The sequence below is a fragment of the Momordica charantia genome (genome assembly GCF_013281855.1).
Source record: "Momordica charantia cultivar OHB3-1 chromosome 11 unlocalized genomic scaffold, Mcharantia_2.0 BLBB01000011.1, whole genome shotgun sequence".
NCBI lineage: Eukaryota > Viridiplantae > Streptophyta > Magnoliopsida > Cucurbitales > Cucurbitaceae > Momordica > Momordica charantia.
The window spans coordinates 17,179,826-17,205,146 of NW_028275159.1; the positions used below are offsets into that span (position 1 = coordinate 17,179,826).

At 38.4% G+C, this 25,321-nt stretch overlaps 1 protein-coding gene across 7 annotated transcripts in view; it reads right to left on the bottom strand.

The window, feature by feature from the left end:
• The window catches only part of LOC111023964 (uncharacterized), a 48,415-nt gene that overhangs the window by 18,786 nt on the left and 4,308 nt on the right, over positions 1-25,321 (bottom strand). For all 7 annotated transcript variants that reach the window (XR_015788764.1, XM_088119592.1, XM_088119591.1 and 4 more), the window contains 6 exons: positions 24,587-24,650; positions 24,212-24,258; positions 23,395-23,562; positions 23,186-23,284; positions 14,688-14,756; positions 14,398-14,536 (listed from right to left, as the gene is read on the bottom strand). Coding sequence is in view for 6 of the 7 variants with exons in the window: in XM_088119592.1 (XP_087975718.1) it covers positions 14,398-14,536; positions 14,688-14,756; positions 23,186-23,284; positions 23,395-23,562; positions 24,212-24,258; positions 24,587-24,650 (586 nt within the window). In the remaining variant the exon portion in view is untranslated. The remainder of the gene's footprint in view (positions 1-14,397; positions 14,537-14,687; positions 14,757-23,185; positions 23,285-23,394; positions 23,563-24,211; positions 24,259-24,586; positions 24,651-25,321) is intronic.

Sequence of the window (25,321 nt, forward strand, 5' to 3'; positions counted from 1 at the left end):
AGAAGAATTGCAGAAGAAGAAGATAGAGTATAGGAGAAGACAGAGTTTTAAAGAAAAAATTGAAAGAAGAGTTGGAAGAGGAGAAGAAGAAGAGTTGGAAAGAGGAGAAGAAGACAGTAGAGAAGAAATATAAAAAAGGAAATTTGATAAGAAAAAATGAGAACAGACAGAGGAAGGAGAATAGTCTTGGAACTTATTTCTAGTTGCATGAAACTTCACTAATTGCTCATTGCATGAAGCTGCCAAATGGAAGTCTACCTGTTCAAGAGATAGTTTCAAGGTTGCATGAAGCTGCCAGCAGTATTTTTCCTTCCATAAATACAAATGTATCAATTACACTGGTGGAGGAGGCGCTATTACTAGCAATATCCACCCACGGTCTACAAGTCAAATTTATTTTGGGAGGAAGAGTAGCCCCATCCTTGAGAGCCTTGCCCATAAATGCTCGAAAGGACCTTTTCCACAAATAGTATTTCTTTTGGATAAATCCCCAAAGCCACTTCTGTAAAAGAGCTAAATTTATTTTGTGAAAATCTCCACTCCTAGCCCCCCATATTTCACAGGAAGAGAGGTAATCTTCCAATTAACAAGGTGTTTTAAAGAGTTGCAAGGCCCTCCACTCCACATAAAATTGTGCACTACTTTCTCCATATGAGACACTACTATTAAAGGAGCTTTGAAAATTTAGGAGGTATAAACCGACACTATAGAACACCGAGAAAGTTAGAGTGCATCTTCCCCCTTGGAAAGCATATTATTCTTCCATTTCTCTAACTTGGCAGTAAATTTACCAATAATGGGGGACCAAAATGACATCTTTCGAGGATTTCTGCCAAGATGGAGGCCCAAGTAGTTAATGGGAAAAGTTCCAGCGTTGCAACCATATATTTTATATTATTGTAATCATCTGTATTAATTTGTTCTTTATCGTTTTTTTATATTATTAGGTCAACCTTGTATATTTGTCTATATATATTCTTCAACAATGATAATAAAACTATCTAATTCTCTCCGACCTTAGTCTCTACACGGCATCAAAGCCATATATTTTTCCCTACAATTTTTTGTGAACCTTGGGTTTTGTGCCCATTAGGGTTTCAAGAGCTTGGAACACTAGTCTCAAACCTGCAATCGTCGTCCATCGTGCCGAGATTTGAGTTCGTGATTCAGTTAGGTGGCTTATTCTTCGTGATTCGCATGTCTTCTGTCACCTCCGTGGTTGGTTTCTGTTTGTAGTTCGTAGTTCGCTCACCATATTTTGTCTTCCGTCGCCGCCCTTCGCCGTCAGCCACCGCGAATCGCCGCAGCTCGCACACTTAGCCATTAGTAGCCAAGGATTTCTATTTTGTCGTGAGTTCGCCACCTCCTCTCTTTGCAAGGGTTTTCAATTCATAAATAATTGCTTAGGTCGGTTTGGTCTAGTTCATCAAGTTCAGGATTGGTCGGTTCAATCATTTCATTTGGTTCAGTCGAGCCGGTTCGGTTCGGTCCAATTTGTTTGTTTCAGCCAATTCGATTCATTTTGTTTGGTTCAATCGGTTTGATTCATTTGTCACGGTAATGTCTAAGATGATCCCAATGATATCAAAGATCACAGAACATAGGTTGAATATGTCCAAGTACTTCACATGGAAAATCAACATTTGTAATTTTCTACACACCATTGATATGGTTGAGACTAAGACGGAAGATCCACCTAAGGATGAGAACAAAAAAGCATGGTTGCGATGATGCTAGACTAATTCTACAAATCAAGAATTCGATCGAGGGTGAGATTATTTGCATGGTTAATCATTGTAGGTCTGTCAAAGAATTACTGAAGTACTTGAAATTCCTTTATTCTATAAAAGGACGCATTAATATGTAAGAGCTTCCACCAACCTGAATTTGGTGAACAATCTATTACAAGTTCAGCTTGCCAAATGCGAACAGTTAGAACCTATGAGTTTTCTTGTTGGGCTTCCACCTAGATTTGATATGGCCAAAGACCAATTACTCGCTAGTTCGGAAATCGCATCTATAGAGGAGGCACAGGCTCGAGTACTTCACACTGAGAACTACTCGTCCTGTCATCCCAAGAATTCTACGAGTTCAAACACACAACGATGGAATTCTAGTACTCCAAAATTGAATTTAGAAGATATCATTGTCTGCAATTATTGTCATAAGCTCGGTCATATAAAGCGAGAATGTAGAAAGCTGTCGAATAAAGGTCAGAGGACACAGTTTGCACGTGTTGCATCTGCTACTGATGATGCCAGAAAAATCATTACGATTCCTACGGAAGAGTTTGCTAAGTTCCAATAGTATCAAGAGTCATTGATGGCATCATCTACTAATCCAATTACTGCCATCAGAGTCAGGTAACACAAGTAAATATCTTCTTTCGTCCTCATCAAAATGGGTCATTGACTCTGGTGCTACAAATCATATGTCAGGTAACCACAATTTATTTGCGACCTTTTCCCCATCTACATCTTTGCCTGATATTACCATAGCAGATGGCACCACTTCTCCTGTTCTTGGATTTGACACAGTTCATCTTAACAAATCTCTTTCCTTGGCCTCTATTTTAAATTTACCACAATTCTCTTTTAATTTGATCTCTATCAGTAAACTTCCTCGTAATCTAAATTGTTGTGTCTTATACTTCCCTGGTAAGTTAGAGGCATTATCATAATTAGATAGGGGTAAGTTGGTTATAAATAAAGGTAGTAGGGGAAAAGGAAGATATCTTGGAAAATGGTACTGTGTGGGGAACTTGAGAGAGATACCTCTCGAAAGGCTATGGATATTGTAGTTTCTGTTTGAGATTACAATACAGTTATCTTAGGTTCTTGTATTTGGGATCCTAACAAATTGGTACCCAAGCAAGTTCATCCTGGCCATGGATCTTTCATTCGAGACAGTGACGAGGTTACAGAGGTTGCTGTTAGAAATGAAGTTCTAGAGAGTGTTGATAGAAATGAGGGAACGCTGGGAGGACATTGATCGAATGAACGAAAGAATGCAAAAGGAATCTGCAGAATGTAGAACAAAGCTTGTTATAGAGGAAAAAAGAGATATCAAGAAGGGAAGAAGCAGCAACGAAGAATACTCAGAAGCAGGGGCAAAGAGTTGCTGGAAGGCGATGATCGTACTCAAGAACATGGACTGGAACTCGATGGAAAATCAATCGAGGTGTGAAAAGGTCAGCGTGCAGGGACTCATAGAAAACAGAGGAGAAAAACTTCCCTCAACAGAATATGAAGAAGCCAAGGAAGATGGAAAGAATGCAACTACAACAAAACTGCAGAAGGAAGGACGAAGAAGAAATCGAATGTCCAAGAAGGAAAAGCACGAGTCCGAAGATGGCTGAATGAGATTTGCACGAGGGTTTTCCGATGAAGAGGCGATGGAAAAAGAAGAGAGAACCAAGAAGGAAGGCACGGATACGATTACGACGAAATTCAAAGATTGGGTGCGAGAGAATGGGGACGGAGGTTGGATGCCCGAAGGGAAGCTGGCTATTGCTGGTTCTGTGGCAAGAGACGAAAAGTCGAAGGGGAATGGGCTTTAGTACCTGCAAAGCTCGGGTTAAGTGGAAAATCACCACAAAAATGAAAGAAACAAGAGAAATAGAACTGCAGGAAGACTTCGCCGGCGAATTTAGAAATGATCGGAGGGAATGATCGGAGTTGCAAGAGTGGTGCCGCCATCGGCTGCATTTCAGATGGTGGAAGAAGAAAAGAGGGAGTGAAAAGGTTTTGTGCCCTAATATCTTTGCATTAAGAATGGTCAAGGGACATGGGCTTTGGAAATCACAGCTCTTGGATGGGCCACATTTAAATAAATTTAATGAGGCCCATTTTATTTCAAAGGAATTTGGGCAAGATAAGTTGTGGCTCGGATCAACATCTATTTAGATTCCAAACCCAGCGGCCGACCCAAATTGGCATAACCCTATCCATAAGGAGACAGAAACCCAAGCCGCCACAGTAACCCTCCCCCTGGGTAGCAGAATATGGCACCAGTCACCACCATCGTCCGCCACCTTTCTTCCACCGCTGTCTACTGCTGCTCCCACCTCCAATGTCTCCACCATTGATCACTTTCAACCATCGGCGTTGCCGCAAACACGTGCTTCCATCGTCCCTATCATCACCCACCACCTTCGATTTTATCCCATCGTCATCTAGCCGCCGCCGTACACTGCCGTACACCTTCACTTGCCGTCTAATGCGCACCACTGCTGCCGCGCCATCATATGTCGCACGCCACCGTCAGCTGTCCTCGGTCGCACACCACCAATCATCAGCATCTGTTGCACACCCCATTATGGCAGCTACAATTTTCTTAGTTGATGTTTAGCTGGGTTTCTAAATTTGTTGGTGTTAAAAAAAAAGGGTGATTTTGTTTTTTTGTATTCACGCCTTGAGGACAAGGTGTCTTTGAAGGGTGGGGTAATATGAGAGTCCTGTTAGGGTTAGTTAAAGAATGGTATTAGTATATGCGTTAGGGGCGTTATGGTAATTAGATAGGGATAAGTTGGTTATAAATAAAGGTAGTAGGGGAAAAGGAAGATCTTGGAGAATAATATTGTGTGGGGAACTTGAGAGAGTTCTTGGGAGAGAGATAGCCCTCTCGAAAGACTATGGATATTGTAGTTTCTGTTTGAGATTGCAATACAGTTATCGAGTTAGGTTCTTGTATTTGGGATCCTAATGTGAGAGTCTTATTAGGGTTAGTTAAAGAATGATATTAGTATATGGGTTAGGGGCGTTATGGTAATTAGATAGGGGTAAGTTTGTTATAAATAAAGGTATTAGGGGAAAAAGAAGATATCTTCGAGAATAGTATTGTGTGGGGAACTTGAGAGAGTTCTTGGGAGAGAGATAGCCCTCTCAAAAGGCTATGAATATTGTAGTTTCTGTTTGAGACTACAACTTCAATACAGTTATCTAGTTAGGTTCTTGTATTTGGGATCCTAACACGATGCCCTTGGATTAATATCTCTTGGCAATGGGAGAGGGTGGAGCATTATTCCAAGTTCAATCTTGGTTTTGGCCTTCGTATTAGTTTTTGGCAACATACTTGGGGATTGGTGACAGTCACCTCAAAATCAGCTTCCCTAAATTATTTCAATTGTCTACTCCGTCAGATGGAACAATAGCTGATTTTTGGGATTCCTCTGTTTTGTCATTCAAATTTCAAAAAAGGAGGCTGGTTAGGGTTAATTAAGAGAGAATGGGTTCAAACCCCACGATGACCACCTACCTTAGGAATTAGTAATTCCTATGTGTTTCCCGACACCAAATATTGTAAGGTCAGGTGGTTGCCCCGTGAGATTAGTCCAGGTGCACATAAGCTGGCCTAGACACTCACGAATATCAAAGAAAAAAAAGATGATGAAGCTGCAGAATTGTTTGATTTTTTGTCCACATTGAATTCTTTCATACCCAGTAGCTCGATGGACAGCAGATTATGGTCTTTGGAACCTTCGGGTTCGTTTTCAATGGCTTCTTTCTGTAAGTCTTGCCCACCAACCTTAATGCCAGCTGATCTTTATCAAGAAATATGGGAAACAAAATGTCCAAAGAAGGTTAGATTCTTTACTTGGATCATCATACATGGGAAGCTTTCAGCCTCTTGTTTATCACCTATAATCTGCATGCTCTGCCAAGAAAGTGGGGAGTGTTGTTTATCTTTTCTTCCACTGCCCCTGTGCTTCGAAGTGCTAGTCTTTTCTGTTCAAAGAATTCAATATCTTGGGCATTTAATGATGGCACCGTGGATAACGTCACTCAATTGCTCCTTGAAATTTGCCTCCATAAGGTCACCTTCTGTGGCTTAATGTTATTAAGTCTTTGCTCTATGAGTTATGGTTTAAAAGGAATCTCAGAATCTTTAAGGGGCAGCATAAATCCTCGTTCAACCGGTTTAATATAGCTAAATTTGAAGCCTATTAGCGGTGTTCGTTGTCTACTCCTTTTCGAAATTATTCTTCCTCCCTCATTTGCTCTAATTGGGGGGCTTTTTGTTGTGATGTTTGAATTTTTGTTTACTTCTAGAGGTGCCCACAAGTTGGGTTGGGTCGGGTTAGAGAGATATTTTGGACCAACCCGAAAATTCGGGTTAGCTGGTTTTGCTATCCGACAGAACCGAATGACATTTACAACCCAACCCAACCCAACCCTTATATTTTCGGGTTGGGTCGGGTTTGAAGTTTTTGGAGAGACGGAGATGAAAGGCAGGAAGAGGGAGACGAGGGGAAAGCAAGGTTGGAGAAAATGGGTGGCAGAGGGAGAGACAGAGGCGTGGGGTTGTAGAGGAAAGCGATTACAGAGAGAAAAAACAAAAATAAAGATCGAACAAAGAGAGAGAAAGATGAAAGGGAGGGATCGTGTGAGACGAGGGAGACGAAGGGGAAGGAGAGGAAGAGACGGCGGTGGGTTGAAGAAGAGACGAAGGGGAGGGAGAAAAATAGAGATTGGAGATAGGGGAGAAAGAAAGGAATAGAGATGGGGGAGGGAAGGAGACCAACGGCAGAACGGGGAGAGAGGGAGATGAGGGTGAGGGAGATGAGGGTGAGCGAGACGAATGGATGGGGGAGAGAAGGAAATGAGGGTGAGGGAGGCGGTGAGTTGCTACAGTGAAACCCTAAAGAAAACACACACACATATATATAGTTTTTAGTTTAATGTTAGTTCGGGTCGGGTCGGGTTGACTCGGGTTTTTTATACTCCAACCCGTGAACCGACCCGACCTACTCGGTTTGGGAAAATATCAACCCAACCCAAACCGAGCCTTTACTCAACCCAACCCAATGCTTACGGTTTGGGTTGGATTCTTCGGGTTTTTCAGGTTGTTGGTTTGTTTGAACACTCCTATTTACTTCTTTTTTTTCTCTCACTCTTTCGAGAGTTTGTATCGTGGAACATTTAGGTTCCTTTTCATTATTTTAATGAGAAGTTCGAGAGTTTGTATCGTTGAACATGTATGTTCCTTTTCATTATTTTAATGAGAAGTTCGTTTCTTGTTCAAAAAAATAATATTTTTCTAGTGTTCTTGGCTCCTATATAGGCGAACATGGTATTCTTCATCAATCCTCTTGTGTTGATACTCCGTCTCAAAATGGAGCTGTAAAAAGGAAAGTTAGACATCTTCTCGAAATAACAAGGAGCTTAATGTTTCAGATGCACGTTGAAAAATATTTTTGGGCCGATGTTTCAACGACTTGCTTCTTGATTAATCGCATGCCTTCATCAATTCTTAAAGGTGAGATACCTTGTTGTACTTTATGTCCCATGAAGCCTTTATTTCTTATTAAACTAAAATATTTGGTTGCACTTGCTTCGTTCGGGATGTTCACCCCACCTCACAAAATTGGACCACAAGTCATTGAAATCAGTGTTTTCCAAGCGCAAGGCGCACTTCAAGGTGACAAGCTTCTTTATCGCTTTAAGGCGAGAGACGATAAAAAAATGTCGCCTGAGTGAAGTGAGGCGCACTAAATCAAATAATAAATAAATATTATTTATAGTAAGTTTGTGCAAAAAATAGAATACTCACAATGCAAATATTTGTAAAACTATTTAATGTGCAAATAAAATTATATTAAATAATTAAAAAATAAATAAAATATAAGTTCTAAAAAAAATTAGTAAGCACAGTGGTTAAATATGGTTAAATAGAAAGATGTTAAAACATTTATACTTATATTAAACAAAAAACAAATCATACTTTTAACTTCAATTTCTCAAAAAGAAAAAGAAAAAAACTTCAATGAAAATAGTGAGTGCTTAGTGACATTTGGAAGTTTTACCACCAAGATGGCAATTTTATTGCATGCAGTGTTTTAAAAAGCTCAGGGCGCACTAAAGCGCAATAGACCTCTGGAGCTTAAGCTCGAGGCGCAAAAAAAAGCGCGGGCTTTTTTTCGTGAGGCGCACTATATATAAAGATAAATAAAAATATATATATACACGTATATAATATATAAAAGCCAAATAATATTCAAAGTTCAAACATTATCAAGAGAAAAAGAGAGAGAAGAGGTTGAGAAATGACAGAGATGGAAAGCATTTGTGTGGAGGTTTTGTTATAGAAAAAATATTTCCTTCCACGTGAAGGAAGAGAGAGAAATCACAGAATATTAAAGGGATTCACGTAAATGGAGGGAGAGAAAATTGAAAAGATTATGGAAAGATTAAGATCTTTTCCTTTATTAGATTGGAAATTTAAAAGATTATGAGCTTTGAGCCCATTTTGAGGCCCAGGCGCGCTTTTTAAAACACTGATTGCATGTGAGTCTAGCACTAAAACTTCTTTGAACGGCTTGGAAAAGTAAAAAAAGAAAAAGAGAGAAATATTGAAGCTATGAGGATGATTGAAGCTGATTTTCGATTTTCTTTCTGACTTTTCTTCTTCTCCGATTCTTCTCCTTCTTCCTTGATTCTTCTGTTTCTCCAACTCATCAAAGGCTTGCAATGGAGAGTAGAAAATTGAGAGAGAACAGAATTTTTGGACCATAATTGAAGACTAAAGCAAAATTGAGGATCGAAGGAAGAGACAAAAAATATAGAGTAAAAAGCATGTCTTCATGCAGGCGGTCGCTTTTGTTGCCATGAAAGAAAGGTATGACGACAAAAAAGCGAGGAAGGCGAACGCCTTATTGAACCTACTCGTCTAGATTATTGCTAAGGCGACCAAGTGCCTCCTCGCCTCGCCTCTCGCCTAACGCGAGCACCTTGGGTCGCCTTGAAAACACTGATTGAAATGCATTTTCCTTAGTTATTCTCGTGTTAAAAAGGGTATCGATGATATTGTCCTAATCTCAATAGATATCTTGTATCTCGTGACGTTACGTTCTTTTAAAATACTTATTTTTCTTCATCCTTGAGTAATAGTCAGGGGAGCATTCAAAGGAAGATATGACTTTCTTGTTTATTCAATTGTCGCTTCAGTCTTCTTCTACTAAAGTGTCCTCTAGCCATACATCTCCATCTATGTCTAATCCTCTCTCCCACCTATTACTCCGGTTTATTCTCAACGGCAACGTCCGTCGATCACATGCCCTATACCAGCAGCTTCTTCGTTAGTGGATCCAGGAACAACTGATAATCTTTCTATAGCTCTTCGAAAAGGTAAACATCAATGTACTTACCCTATTTCTTCTTTTGTTTCATATAACCATTTCTCCTCACCTACTTGTTCATTTATTGCATCCCACGAGTCTAGCGTTCCTGAAACTGTTCGTGAAACTTTGTCTCGTTCTGGTTGGCGAGCTTCTATGTTGGAGGAGATGATTGCCTTAGATGACAGCGTCTCAATGCTATGACATGTAGCGTGAAACACCTTTCCACGCGCCTCTCCATGTTTTGGCCTAAAGCGATAGCGTAGAGGCGCTCTTTGCAGCATCAAGACGCCGTCCCCTCAAGACAGCTGGACCCTGCAGCATTTTCATTCCTCTTTCATTTTTCTCCATTGATTTTGCCTCGACCCAACTCCTCCCGACTCATTCTGACGTCGATTTGGCTCCATAATCCCAACACAAACGTCCGTTGTACAATGCTCAAAATTTTAAAATTAGTTGGTCTCGGTTGCCCCGTGAGATTAGTCGAGGTGCGCGTAAGCTGGCCCGGACACTCACGTATATCAAAAAAATTTTTACATATATTAGTTGGTCTCAACACGGGCCCAAATTTACTCCAATAAACACTCCTGGCATTCCCACTTTTTGGCGATTGCCCTTCATTTCATTGAATTCAAATTTTTTCTCGATAGTATTTCTATAATCCACTTTCCAATTGCAATGCCTCTACTTGTACTAAATCCCCACCTGTCAATTTATTTCACTCTTTATCACAGGAACAAATTCGTCAGAGATCATCAATAAAAACAGGCCTTCTTGCCTTAGAAGCAAAGGAGGAAATTTTCTAGAGATACAAATCCAAGACGAAATGGCAGTTAGACAAGGACGAAAACACAGGTTTCTTCCATAGATATATGACCACAAAGAGAAGGAAAAATATGATCTTTTTTTTTTTAACAAGAAACAAACTTCTCAATGAATTAATGAAAAGGAATGAAAATGTTCAAAGATACAAACTCTCGAAAGAGTGAAAAAGATAAGAGAAATAACAAATAAACAGAAAAATAACAAGATAAGGTGAAAAAGCTCCAGATAAGTGAGGGAGAGAAATTTTCAAACATAGGTGACATGGAACACCACTGTGAAGCCTTAAATTTAGCCAACGATCCAATGGAGGTTTGTGACGGTCTTTGAAAATTCTGAGATTTCTTTCATATGGAAGCTCATAGAGCAAGGCCTTGACTGCGTTTATCCACAGCAAGCTACTTTGTGGAGGCAGGATTGGGCCAAGGAATAATTGAAGAACATTATCCACTGCTATGTTGCTGAAAACCCATGATAAATTGAACTCTTTGAATAACAAGAACCAGCAATGCAATGCATAAGGACATTGGAAGAAGATATGGATCAGATTCTCCCCACTTGCTTGACAGAACATGCATATTGAGGCTGTAGACAGAAGACAGAGAGCTTTCTTTGTAGAACATCTTCTGTATTCAACCTTAGAATGAAAAATATGATCACATAAATCCTAACAAGCCAAGCCTCTGGCCTTCTAAACGAAGATGATATTGAAACTAAATTTATCCATTTCTACAAAGATCTCTTCATAAATCTAGATAGAGATAGGTCCCTTCCTCCATCAATTACATGGAACACCATCTCCCGCACTCAAAATTCATCTCTAGAGGCTCCCTTCATAGAAGAAGAAATGTGGCTTTGGCCAGCCATACAAAATTTGGGATTGAACAAAATCCCTGGACCAGATGGTTTCGCTGTCGAAGTCTTCAAAAAGTCTTGGAAGATTCTTAAGGCCGATTTAATGGTGTTCCATAACTTTTTTAAGAGTGTTATTTTTTTTTTTTTGAACAGGAAACGAACTTTTCATTGATAAATGAAAAGGAACATAAAATGTTCAAGGATACAAAGTCCAAAGGAGTGAGAAGGATAAAACATAAAGTTGAAACAAAATGAATAAAATTACAAAGGAGAGCTAAAAGCATCCCAATTAGAATCAATCATGCTAGGTGAGTAATTGACAAAAAGATTGGAAAGAGCACACCATTGAGAAGCTTTGAATTTGGCAATGTGAAAACATTCCAACGGATGCCTTTTTAACCCTTCGAAGGTCCTTTGATTGCGCTCGAACCTTAATTCATAAATAAGGGCTTTAAGACCGTTGACCCAAAGTGTAATGTAGCTCTAGGATTCATGTGTAGACCAAACAGCAACTGAAAAACCAAGTTCGAGACTGACTTGTCCATAACCCAAGGTAGATTGAAGATACCAAAAAAGGCAGACCAACAGGTTGCTGCAAATGGGCAGAAAAAGAAAGTGTGCAGCTGATTTTCGCTTGAGTTTACACAAAAAACACAAGCAGATGGCTGGAGAAACATATATGGTATCTTTTTCTGCATAATTTCAGCTGTATTGACCTTGCCAAACATAAGAATCCATGTAAGGACATTAACCTTCTTGGGGCTACCAGAATTCCAAAGCTTTGAGCAAAAATCTCGTGGTAATGCAGCAAAGGGAGCCTTAGAGTTACATAAGGAGCTGACAGAAAAAGTCCCATTTTTATTCAGATTCCAAGAAAGTTTGTCTTCATCATCATTTAACAAAACCAAATTCAGATTGTCCAATAATTCAATATATTCAGCAAATTCTCCATCTTTTAGCGACCTTCTAACTTCAATCCTCCAAGAGGAGGTGGTTGAATCCCAAGCTTCATGAACCGAAAGGTAGGGGTTCGAGGAAACCCGAAACATAAGTGGAAACTTGTCCTTTAAACAAGACTCGCCCAACCACAAGTGATGCCAAAACAAAGTACGTTTGCCATTTTTTACTGATAATGAAGAGAATTTCTGTACCTTTTTCCACTGTTTTTGAATGTTGTTCCAAGGGCTACAACACCCCAAATTCTTCTTTTCCAGAGTGTTCCAATCAAAACAATCTGTTTCATAAATGCTGGCCACAACCCGGCGCCATAGCGCAGAAGTTTCCAAACTAAACCTCCAACCCCATAAGCCTCACGACTTGTCTACCTCAAGAAGGTAGATGCAAAAACACTGATTGATTTCATACCCATAAGCCTCACGACTTGTCTATACAAGATCATTTCACATGTCTCATCTGAAAGGTTGTAGAAAATGTTGCAAGAAACCATCACAGGTTTTCAATCAGATACATTTAATGGAATTTTTTCACCATCTGCTTGAAATATTTCGTCATCTAAAAATACAAAAGATGAAGCAGCTAAATCTCATCTTCTATAACCATTTTGATACGATTAAAGATCAAGGCAAATGGTTGTTTCTTGCCTTGATTGATGCTGGCTGCACTTTAGAGGATACTGAATCGAGACATTAATTTACTTGAATGAAGAAACTACCCAGGCAAGGATCTTTGATTTCAATCTCAGCTAGAAGGATACACAAAGTTCTTTTGAACTTCAATCCAACATATTCAATGTTTTGGAAGAACAATTGACTAAGCCTCCCTAATAACTTCCAAGAGCTTCGAAACAACTAGAAGTCCAATATCTTAGTTAGTGGTAAGTTTGGGATATTAATCCATCCTCCATATCCCACCATGAACTTAGGTTTGCTATGCTTTAGTGCCAACCAGTTTTCCATTTTCAAATGGAAAAGACCTATGTTCATCCATTTCCTACTAATTCCAAGCCGTTTTAGCACTCTTCCATTCTCCATAGTAAGGCTTTGTCAGCCATAAAGGGATTAAGGAAACAATCAACTTCAAAATAGTTCTTCAACAATGGATATTTCTTTCGAATTATCATGAGCATTAAGACTAGAAATAACTACCAAAAAATTCCAGAATCCAATTCAACAACTTCTTTTTACTTTTTGACCCCATATGATGGTTGAATGTCCCTTTTCCATTGACTTGAGTTGTGTTCCTTGAAAATAAATTCCTTCGAGTGTTCTTCAAAATAGAATCTTCTACTTCCACTCTAGGAGAATCAATTTCATTTTGCTTTAAAATAGAATCTTTTAACACTTTCCAAAAATAACTAACCACCTCTTTTGTTCTCGGACTACAGTTCTTTTTCTCAAATCTGAATTAGATACTCCGATACATTCAAGGCACCAACAAAACTGATTGTGTTTTTTCAAAAGTCTGCAAATGCCATAATCTCTTTTTGCTTGTCTGAGAGGTCCTTTGGTAGTAATGCATCAAATCTACAATTGCCTAAGAGGCACGGACATGTACACGACACAAAACGAACACAGCAATATGTCAATTTCTAAAAATATAGGACACAGGCACGTTGGGTTATACGATATTTTTTTTAGAAAAAATTAGATTCATTTTTGTGTATATATTAATGTAGTAATACTTTTAAATAAATTAACTATAACTTAAAAAAAAAAAAAAAAAAGTTAACTATACAAATGGAATTCGATTGCATCTTCCAACCATAAAAGTTGTTTCCTACCAAGAGAAATATGAAATTTCCTAATAATTTTTTCCTCTTGATATCTGTGAGTATTCGGATCAACTACCGCACACCTCGACTAATCTCACAGAGCAATCGTCTGACCCTACAACATTTGATGATGGAAAACACATGGGATATAATTCCCAATGTAGGTGGCTACAACCTATCTTTTCTTCAAATGTGAAAATGTCATTCTTTGATTCCTGGATGAAAGAATACTTATTTTCAACACAGGAGTTGCTAAGATCCATGAATTTGAAGGCTTTGAAACAAAAGAGCTTGAAGATTAAAAACTAACTAAAGCAAACTGAAGATCCTAAGGGTCTGGAGACTTCGGAAACTAACAAAGGTTGAAAATCACCATATGCACTAAACTTGAAACCTTAGGTAAATGATTACAGAAGTAATAAGATCAGAAAGTTCAACAGATCTTGAATCTTCAAAAACTAACGAAAGTTGAGAATCGTGGGGAGAGAAAGAGGAGAGAAAAGAGAACGTCAATTTCCCCTAAAAAGAGCACAATAAATTTCAACAATTAAATCAATTTAGACAAAATTGAGAAAGAAACTCGTAGGATATTAAATCCTAGGTAAGTGGCCACCATAGTTTGAACTCATTCCCTCTAAGTCTTTTGCTATTTACATTGGCCCTCATTGACCACTTGGGCCATCCCATGATGGTTAAAATATTATATGCTAAAAATTGATAAGTTGAAGGTAATCTTCTAATTAACTAAATTTTTTTCCATTTAGATAAGAATTCTTTCTCAAATTCCTTGAAATAAACACTATCCAGCAGGAGAGAAGTGGTATTTGAAGGCTAATTTATATAATATAAAAAATTAAGGACTTGATAAACTCACAGAACAAGATGTTTCCTCGGACGGCTTTCTTATCTCTTCTTGAATATAGTCATCTTCAAGTTCAAAAAGTTGCAATGAAGTTAGAAACTTGGAAGGAAAAACTTGAAATGCACTAATCTCTGCACGTCTGTAACTCAACCTGTGCGGGGAACAATTGAAACAAACAGATGATGAGTAACAAAAAATAAAAGACCACTTAAATACTATTCAGCTTAAGAGCAATGAGCTAAAATGAAATTCTGGTTCTTACCACCTTATGTTGTACAGAACTTATGGTAAAAACAACTTACGTGTTGGAAGCATTGGGATCGCAATAACTTCGTAGTGATAGGGGTACTCGAAAAACAATTCGTTGATATCTGTAATAATGAAAAAGTCAATGTATAGTATATAACAGACAAGTCATGACTTGAATGATATTTATGATTCTTATTTGGTGTTTATATGTGTGAACCAGCGTGGAGCTAGCTCTTCTCCATAGGTCAGTTGAGCAAATTCTTACTGTCTTATTGAGATGATGTTTCTTTACTATGTCCCTAGAAAGAACCATAAAGCAGTAAAAACTCAACCAAAGAGTCAGGTTTGCTTCCCTATTCATGGAATGTATATACATACAACGACCCAAGAAAAAGAAGGAAAGAAATTGAAATATAGGAAACTGCTGCAAGTCCTCACCGCACAAACTACAGGCCTGTCCATAGGCCACTCCTATTATTTATTTATTTGTTGCCTTCAGTTTTTATATTCCTTGTATTCTTTTTTTTTTTACCAGTACCCCATTTACCATGTTTTATTTTTTATACTAGAAAAAAAAAATCCATCTGTTTCATCTTTTCTCAAGAATCTTGACAAGAATATCCAGCAATCTAATTTAGCGGAGGAAAAATGCTCAAGTTTTTCCTAATATGGAAAGAAAGTCCATTGTCAACAACTTTGCAGATGGACATTTAGTGCTAAAGTCTCATTTACTTCCTAATGATTTGGAAGAACATAAAGCCATTGATAAGGAGATCAGTATCTCTGGTGTTATTAATTCAACCAATGGAATCAATTACAAATGCTCATATTTTATTGAAGAGGATATTCGGATAACGACTCAGAAGTTAGCATTAGTAGCATGACTCAAAACATTTCTTTTCTAAAGTAAATGCAAATCATGAAATCAAAATTGCTGAAGGGTTTGAAGAAACTGAAGAGATTCTATGTTCGTTATTCAAACCTTCTAATTTCTTCACAAAACCCTACTGATTCCAATCAGAATTTTGTCCCTCCACCTTCCATTTTTTTTTTTTTTTTGATAAGAAACAAAGTATTCATTGATCTATAAAAAAGGAGACAACCTAAGGGCGGGGGTTGAGAAAACCCTCCCCCATAAAACTAGATAATGGCAGCCTTCCAATCTCTAGCTAACATCTATAGGCTATAATTACAAAAGAATATTTTGTGGTATATAGTCCATCACGAAGCAACATGCTGTACACTGTTACTAAAACTCTCCACAGTAGTGTGTTTGTTTTCAAAAAGCCTCGTATTCCTTTCCTTCCAAATCAACCAAAGAGTCGCTCTGACCGCACAATTCCATAGAACATAAGCTTTACCTTTGAGCAAGCCTCCCACAAAATTTCCAAGAAACAGATCATCTATTCTCCTAGGATAGCAAAACTGTAACTCCAACTCCGTCCGAACAAAATCCCATGCCTCAGTAGCAAATGCACAATGAAAGAAGAGATGGTCTATAGTCTCCGAAGCACCCTTACAAAGCCCACATACCGAAGGAGACAGAGCCCAAAAAGGAGATCTTCTTTTGGAGCCTCTCAACTGTATTGAGACCCCTATAGAAAACTGTCCACAAGAAGAATCTAACTTTCCTCGGCACCTTGAAATTCCATATATAGGAGACGACGGGAGCTTTCAGCTTTGATGGAGGATTAGACAAAAGGGAGAAAGTTGTTTTTGCCAAAAAGATCCCACTGCTATCCCCATTCCACCAAAGTTTATCTTTCCCATTTCCTGGCTGCCAAAAATCATTCTTTTCTAAAAGGCTTGCTCAGCGAGTAAGTTCTCTGTCAAAAAAATTCCTTCTCAGCCCCAGATCCCAAGTATGGGAAGAAGACACCCAACAATCTGCCACAGAGCAGGGTTGAAATCTTGTACAGATCAGGGAAGGAGGATGAAAGAGGCAAAGAATCTGCCAACCACCTTCCCAAAATCTCACCCGGTCTCCTTTAAAAGTGGTCCACTTCTCAAAGCTGCCTCTGATTCTAGCAATGTCTATCCAAGGGCCACCCTTTGAAGCTTCATTTGAAGGAAATAGAAAACCAGCCGTGGTTCTCTACCCCATAGATCGCTCCAATGACCCGTCTCCACAAAGCTTCCTCCTCGTGTGCGAATCTCCATAGTCATTTAAACAGAAGAGATTGATTCCTCTGTTTTAACGAACCAATCCCCAGACCACCCTGTTTTTGAGGAAGGGAAGCTGTTTCCCAATTTACAAGTCGACCCCCCTTTTTATCAACTCCCCTTTCCAAATTGTTAGAGTATATATATTAGTATATTTTATATATTGTAGTATATTAGTCTTTTACCTTCTCCGTATATGATTAGGTCAACCTTGTATATTTGTCTATATATATAGACTTCAGTAATGAGAATAAAGTTATCTGGTGGGTCATCCATCTCTCTCCGTGCAAAAGAGTCTTCGTCCACAATTTCATAGTTTGCATTCTTTCGACTGTGAGTCATGTCAATTTGCTAAGTTTCATCGTCTCAGTTCATAGCCTATAGTCAATACACGAGCTAGTGCTCTTTTTGAATTAGTCCATTCTGATGTTTGGGGTCCTTGTCTTATTGAGTCGAAAAGTGGATTTCGGTATTTTGTTACTTTTGTCGATGATTTCTCTCGTGTAACTTGGTTATATTTGATTAAACATCGTTCTGAGTTACTTTCTCATTTTCGTAACTTCCATGCTGAAATTCAGACTCAATTTGGAAGCTCTCTTAAAGTTCTACGGAATGATAATGCTAAAGAATATTTTTCTGGTGCTCTTGGCTCCTATTTAAGTGAACATGGTATTCTTCATCAATCGTCGTGTGTTGATACTCCATCTCAAAATGGAGTTGCAGAAAGGAAAAATAGACATCTTCTCGAAACAGCAAGGGCCTTAATGTTTCAAATACATGTTCCAAAATATTTTTGGGCCGATGCTGTTTCGACGGCGTGCTTCTTGATTAATCGCATGCCTTCATCAGTTCTTAAGGGTGAAATACCTTATCGTATTCTATGTCCTACGCAACCTTTATCTCCTATTAAACCTAAAATATTTGGTTGCACTTGTTTCGTTCGGGATGTTCGCCCCCAACTCACCAAATTGGACCCTAAGTTCTTGAAATGCATTTTCCTTGGTTATTCTCGTGTTCAAAAGGGGTATCGATGTTATTGTCCTGATCTCAATAGATATCTTGTCTCTCCTGACGTTACGTTCTTTGAAGATACTCCTTTTTCATCATCCTTGAGTACCAATCAGGGGGAGCATTCACAGGAAGATGATGACTTTCTTGTCTATTTAATTGTCTCTTCTTCTACTGACATGCTCCCTACCTCTGTGCCTGATCCTTCTCTCCCACCTATTAATAAAGTTTATTCTCGACAGCAACCTCCTTCGGTCTCATGCCCTATACCAGCAGCTTCTTCGTCTGTGGATCCAGGGTGGATCCAGGAACGAGTGATGATCTTCCTATTGTTCTTCGGAAAGGTAAGTGTAAGTGTACTTACCCTGTTTCTTCTTTTGTTTCATATAACCATTTGTCCTCACCTACTTATTCGTTTATTGCATCCCTTGAGTCTGTATCTATTTCCTAAAACTATTCATGCAGCTTTGTCTCATCCTGGTTTGCGAGCTGCTATGTTGGAGGAGATGACTGCCTTAGATGACAATGGTACTTGGGATTTAGTGTCTCTTACTGCAGGAAAGAAACCTATTGATTGTAAATGGGCATTTACGGTTAAAGTTCATCCTGATGGATCAATTGCCCGTTTGAAAGCTCGTCTTGTTGCGAAAGGATATGCGCAGACTTGTGGAATTGATTATTCTGATACTTTTTCTCCAGTTGCTAAATTGGCTTCTGTCAGGTTATTCATTTCCTTGGCATCTATTCACCATTGGCCCTTGCATCAGCTTGATATTAAAAATGCATTCCTCCATGGTGATCTTCAAGAAGAAGTGTATATAGAGCAACCACCAGGCTTTGTTGCTCAGGGGGAGAATGAAAAGGTACGTCGCCTTCGAAAATCCTTATATGGGTTGAAACAAAGTCTACGAGCATGGTTTGGAAAATTCAGCCAGGTGATTGAGAAATTTGGAATGAAGAAGAGTAAGTTAGATCATTCTGTCTTTTATAAACGATCTGAGTCTGGTGTTATCTTACTAGTTGTATATGTTGATGGTATTGTGATTACTGGTAATGATACATCAGGCATCCTATCATTCAAGTCTTTTCTTCATAGTCAATTTCATACAAAAGATTTGGGAATGTTAAAATACTTCTTAGGAATTGAGGTAATAAGGAACAAGAAGGAGATCCTTTTGTCACAAAGAAAATATGTACTTGACTTGTTAACTGAAACAGGAAAGTTAGCTGCTAAGCTACGTAGTACTCCAATGATACCTAATTTACAACTTACAAAGGAAGGGGAGTTGTAGAAAGATCCTAAGAAGTATAGGAGGTTAGTAGGGAAGCTGAATTACGTTACAGTTAGTAGGCCTGACATAGTCTATCCAGCCAGTATTATGAGTTAGTTTATGAGTTCTCCTACGACTGACCATTGAGCCACATTGGAACATATTCTATGTTATTTGAAAGGTGCTCCTGGACGTGGTTTGTTATATAAAGATCATGGTCATCTTAATATTGAATGTTTTTCAGATGCTGATTGAGCAAGTTCTAAAGAAGATAGAAGATCAACCTCAAGATATTGTGTATTTGTCGGAGGTAATTTAGTTTCTTGGAAAAGTAAGAAACAAAATGTGGTGTCGCGTTCGAGTGCTGAATCAGAATATAGAACCATGACACAGTCAGTGTGTGAATTAATATGGATATATCAGCTTCTAACTGAATTGGGATTTGGCATCACCACTCCAATGAAACTTTAGTGTGATAATCAAGCAGCTCTCCATATTGCATCTAATCCAGTATTTCATGAACGAACCAAACACATTGAAGTTGATTGTCATTATGTACGTGAGAAAATACAGCAAGGATTGGTGGCTACAGGATATGTGAAGACTGGAGAGCAGTTAGGAGATATTTTCACTAAAGCATTGAATGGAGCACGGATAGATTATATCTCTAACAAGTTGGGCATGGTTAACATATATGCACCAACTTGAGGGGGAGTGTTAGAGAATATATATTAGTATATTTTATATATTGTAGTATATTAGTCATTTACCTTCTCCGTATAGGATTAGGTCAACCTTGTATATTTGTCCATATATGTATATTTGTCTATATATATAGACTTCAGTAATGAGAATAAAATTATCTGGTTCTCTCAAACCTTAGTTTCTACACAAATAAAGTCCTTGAGCACCTTCTCCATAGCCGACACAACTGACTTAGGAGCTTTTAATAAGGAGAAGTACACTGGTATGCTATTCAACAGAGATTGTGCTAGAGTAAGTCTCCCACCCTTGGAAAGAAGCAAATTTCTCCACTTGTCAAGTCTAGCTTTCATCTGATCAATTACTGGCTGCCATAAGATCTTTGTCCTTTGATTTCCACCTAGAGGGAAACCTAAATAGGTACACGGTAGGCTCTCCAATCTGCAACCCAACGTACTGCTCCAATGCTCAACCTCATTTTCATCACAATTTATCCCAACCAACGAAGTCTTCCCCACATTTAGTGACAAGCCTAAAGCAATCAAAAAGATATTGAGAACTCCCCACCATTTGCCTAACAAATTGTTCTGAGCTGTGCAAAAGATGAGAACATCATCTGCATACAGCATACTGTAGGTGAGTGAGCTCAACTTTATCCCCCCAAAGGAAAAGCCTTTTATGTTTTTCCCCCAACAGAAATGCATTAGACGACTTAAGGCATCTCCGATTAAGGTAAAGAGAAAAGGGGACAAGGGATCGCCTTGCCTGAGACCACGCTTAGCAAAAATCTTACCTCTAGGTTTGCCATTAAAGAGAACTGAGAAATTCGTAGAGGACAGGCAGGCCTTTGATCCACAATCTCCATCTAGGCCCAAAGCCTTTTCTTTCCAAAACCACATCTAGGAAAGACCAATGAAAACCTTTCTTCTTGTCTTTCTTCCAGCAACCTACCGCATTCGAGGCTGTAAGAATGGCATCTAAGATTTGACGACCTTCCACGAATGTTGCTTGAGTATCACTGATAATGGAATGGAGAACCTTTTTAAGTCTCAAGTCTCGACGACAACACCTTAGCAATGATCTTATAAAGGGAAGAGACAAGGCTAATCGGACAGAACTCTTTTACACTCGTTGGGCACGCTTTCTTTGGAATGAGACATAGAAAAAGTCTTGGAACACTTTCAACAAGTCGGTTCTAAAAATGTTCCAAGCCTTTTTAAAGAATTCATTCGTCGTTCTGTCCTGTCCCGGTGATTTCAAACACCCAAGGTCAGTGACTGCTTTATGAATCTCTTCAACAGTGAAAGAAGCCTCTATCTGAACTTTCAAAGTCTTTGTCAAAGGGGACCACCCAAGATTTTCAAAAGTGAGACAATGTTCCTCTCTAGTATTATAAAGCTTGTCAAAGTAGGAGACTATTTCTTTCTCGGTATCGTTCTGCTCAGTGAGAATAATACCCTCCCCATTTTCAATGGTTGAGATAAAATTTCTACTCCTTCGACCCGATGTCCATCTGTGGAAAAAATTTGAGTTTTCATCACCCTCCTTAAGCAATCTAAGTTTCCCCTCCTGTGCCCAAAGGCGCTATTCTTTCATAATAGTATCAGTGAGATCCATCTTCAAGGAGACTCGTTCTTCCCTCAACTCCTCATTTATGGCGTCCTGGGAAAATGAGGCCAAAGGTCAAAGAGATAGTGGAACTAAGGGCCTTCAGGGTTCTCCATGAAGATCATGTCTTCAAATATAAGAGGTCTAGGAGCTCCCTCTAAAAGAGCTCACATTAAAGAGCTTTTGCAGTCGTTTAGACTTTAGCCTGGATATAGTCTGTATTCAAGAGTCGAAACGTAGCTCTGTTGACAGAGGCCTTATTAAGTTCATATGGAGTTCAAGACACATTGGTTGGATTACGCTCGAGGCCGTAGGTTCTTCTCGAGGTATTATTGTTTTATGGAATGAACAGCAGGTGTCGGTGATCGAATCGATCATTGGTTTATACTCTGTCACAATTAGCTTTTCTTCAACAGAAGGAAAGCAAGGGTGGTTCACTGGGGTTTATGGGCCAGCGTCCAGCAGTGGTAGGGATGGTTTCTGCCAAGAACTTGCGGATTTGGGGGGTCTTTGTCATAATTTTTGGTGCCTAGGAGGTGATTTTAATGTAGTTTGTTGGCTGTCCGAGAAAGCTTGTAGGGGGCCCCGTAGAATTACCCGAAGTAGGAGGTCTTTAATCGAACTCCTCCGATAACTGTTCGATTAAAGAAACAAGCCCGAAGGCGATTACAAGTTACCCCACCGATTCGAGAGGGTGGGTGACTCTCCTAACTTCCTTACTACGTAAGGTACAATGCCAAAAACAGACTCGCTTCCCTCCCTGTGCATCCTCCCCCTTTTCTATCGTACCTACCTCCCTTCCCACAAAATTGGCAGATACTTTATCTCTCTTGGCCGTTAGGCCTCTCCCTAGGCATTACCCATATTACCCCTTAGGTTATTTCCCAACTTACCCCTCCTAGAATATGTCTTTGTAATTGGGGCCCTAACACCCTTCTTCCCATGGTTGAAAGCTGGTGGTCAACAAATGAGGGAACGGATGGCCTTGTTACGCCTTCGTGAAAAAATTAAAAGGTCTGAAAGGGACTCTGCTGAGATGGAATAAGGAGGTTTTTGGGAATGTGTTAACAAAAAAGAAAGATTTGTTACTTGCTATTGATGCTCCACCTTCCAAATCTTCTGATATTTCTCTTTGTTTATTCAGAGCTGTGGATTATAAGTTTATGAAATTAACTCCAAAAATCAGTAATAACACCAAAAGGTGGGGCTCTCAAGAGTAGGTATTCTAGAGAAAGGACTCACAAGAGAAACCCCCTACAAGATCAGGAGACCAAAAACAAAGATCCCTACCACTTGAATCCCAACCCGATTCTCTAGCAACATAAAAAAGATGAACAACCTCCACCGTCTCTCTGTTAGACAGAGGTCGACTGAAACGGAAGAAAAAAAAGAAGGAACCCCGAGGAGGAAGGCCAGACGCATTAATAATAAATGCTATTCTCTTATCAATATAGGTTATGAATTGTTTCTTTGTAATGTATGGGATGTAGTTTTTTCCTCTTAAACTACACCATTCAGTAACTTTCCACTTTATCAATGAAAAGTTGTGTTTTATTTTAAAACAATAAATATACATTATTCATGTCTCAAAGAGCTCATGAAAAGTTGTGTTTTCTTTTAAAACAATAAATTTACACTATTCATGTCTCAAAGAACACAGAGCTATCTTGAGAGCTATCTTTAAATCCCTCTTGGTCAATTAACAAGTTTTACAGAAATCTCCATCACAACGTTCCCATTTTGACAATGATATGAAATACAAATTAGTTAACAATGTAAGATTTAGATAGAGCACTCACATGCGAGAATCACGGTCTTTTCGAGGATCATAGCCTTTTTTTATCCAAAATCGTTGGAAAGGTCCACTAGAAAAGTAATATGCAATTCTAGAAAGAAGTCTGCACAATAACAAATTCAAACCAACATACACAGACACATGAGTACTATGACTATCCATGGATGGTAAAAAGAAAATATCATGGGCAAATAGTAGTTTTGAGGTCAAAACCTTCTAAACGTTCCAGGTCTAAAATCTAAGCCCATATTAGGCAATCGTTCAATTAGAGACTCCTTTGGCCATATAGGTCGTTCCTCAAACAACTTAGACACAGCAACCTGAACGTCCCATTGTTCTGAGCCTTGGGGAATGTATTTCTCCCAGTTTACAGTCTTTGGAATATGTAAGAATGTTAAGTCCAATAAAAGAAGAAAGCAGAACAAAAAAAAATTGCGCTCAAGGCTCAGTATACCAATTCCCAATTCTTCGAAAACCTCTAGGCATTTAGAAGCATAAAGAAAACCATCATCAAACCTATAGACGGCCATAAAAAAATAAAAATCATGGGGGATAACATATCGGTTCATGAAAGAAAACTAAGAATGACTAAAGATTCAATAAAGTTTAAGGCCAGTTTTTAAGAATTATTCTAGGAATAATAATACCTACACAATGGTTTTTATTTCATTTAATCTTGGTGTGATCCCATCAATAAATTCTAAAATGATCTTTCTAATAGGGGTGCACAACGAAACCGAAGAAACCGACAAAACCAAAAAATCGAACCGAAACCGAACCGAATTTTGGGTTTGGCGGTTTGGCGGTTCGGTTCGGTTAAGCAGAAAAGCATAACTGAAATAATCGGTTCAGTTTCGGTTTTCAAAAGCAAAACTTCCTAAGAAATCGAACTTCACAATTAAATATATGAAAAATAGTTAAAGAGAAACTAGAAACTACTGCAACCATAACATATTGTTAGTTTTTCGTAGGATTAAGAAACAATTAACATAACTTTATAAATAAAATCTCGCAGCATAAGTAAACAAGGATATCTTTAATGTTAAAATCAATTGCAAGAACAGGTTCTATATCCACCTGCAGAGCACGGAAACAAGCATATTAGTTAAAATATCATTTCAAAAATACAATGCAAAGTACAGCAAAAAGAAGAATCCTGCGCAAGACATAGATTAGCATCCAAAATTACACAAGTTTGATAAGTGTCAAAATCACCTTTATAGTCAATACAACATTTGCAAATGGCCAATATACAAATTATTATTTAATTGCATTTGGTGCAATATACAAATACATGGAAGACACATACATGAGAAAACTTATAGCAAATAAAATATAATGATAACACTAATAATAAATAGCTCCATTGTTCGACTACAACAACTAGCGGCAGGAAAACTTTTACCTCGTAAGGAATATGTAGAGTTTCTGCTTTCTTTCTTGGAATAATTGTGGCAGGTGGTTTTAACCTAAAACATAAAACAGAACAGCAATAATTTTTCAGTTCATACAGCAATAACTTTTGCAAGTATGAGACGTGATATTTTAGTTTTATTTTATTTCATATCTGAACGAGTTTTTTTATTTTTAAAATAAGTCAAATGCTGAAACATTATGTTACAATCAAAATGGTAAGAAACATAGGTCTACTACATTTTTTTAAATCCTCCTTTTTAAGTCACACCACTATCAGTAAGCTCAAATTTCAAAATAATGTTACCCCAATTCAAAGAATTTTTCTTTTTTGACAAGATAGTACAAATATAAAGAAACATGACCAAGTAATGTTAGAGATGTTTAGAGGTCCTAGAAAGAGGTTGGAAGAGAGTCATTTCAATGTCTCACATTGGGCATTCTCGTCAAAATGTTTTTTTATTACCATTAAGCAACTTTCTGGTCAAAAGATCTTCTTATTACCCTCACGCAATTTCTTGTAATCTTCTCTTTTTTATTTATTTGTATGCTCCTTGCACAGACCATTATTTTTGTAGCCCCTTTTTTGAACTTCTTTCCTTCGAAGGCCTCCTCTCAGCCCCTTGAAAAAACTTCACGAGGAAAAAGTTCCTAAAACAGCCTATAAAGGCCTTCAGCCCCTTGGAAAACTCTCCCCACTAGCAAGGTCTTGCGAAATTTCAATGGT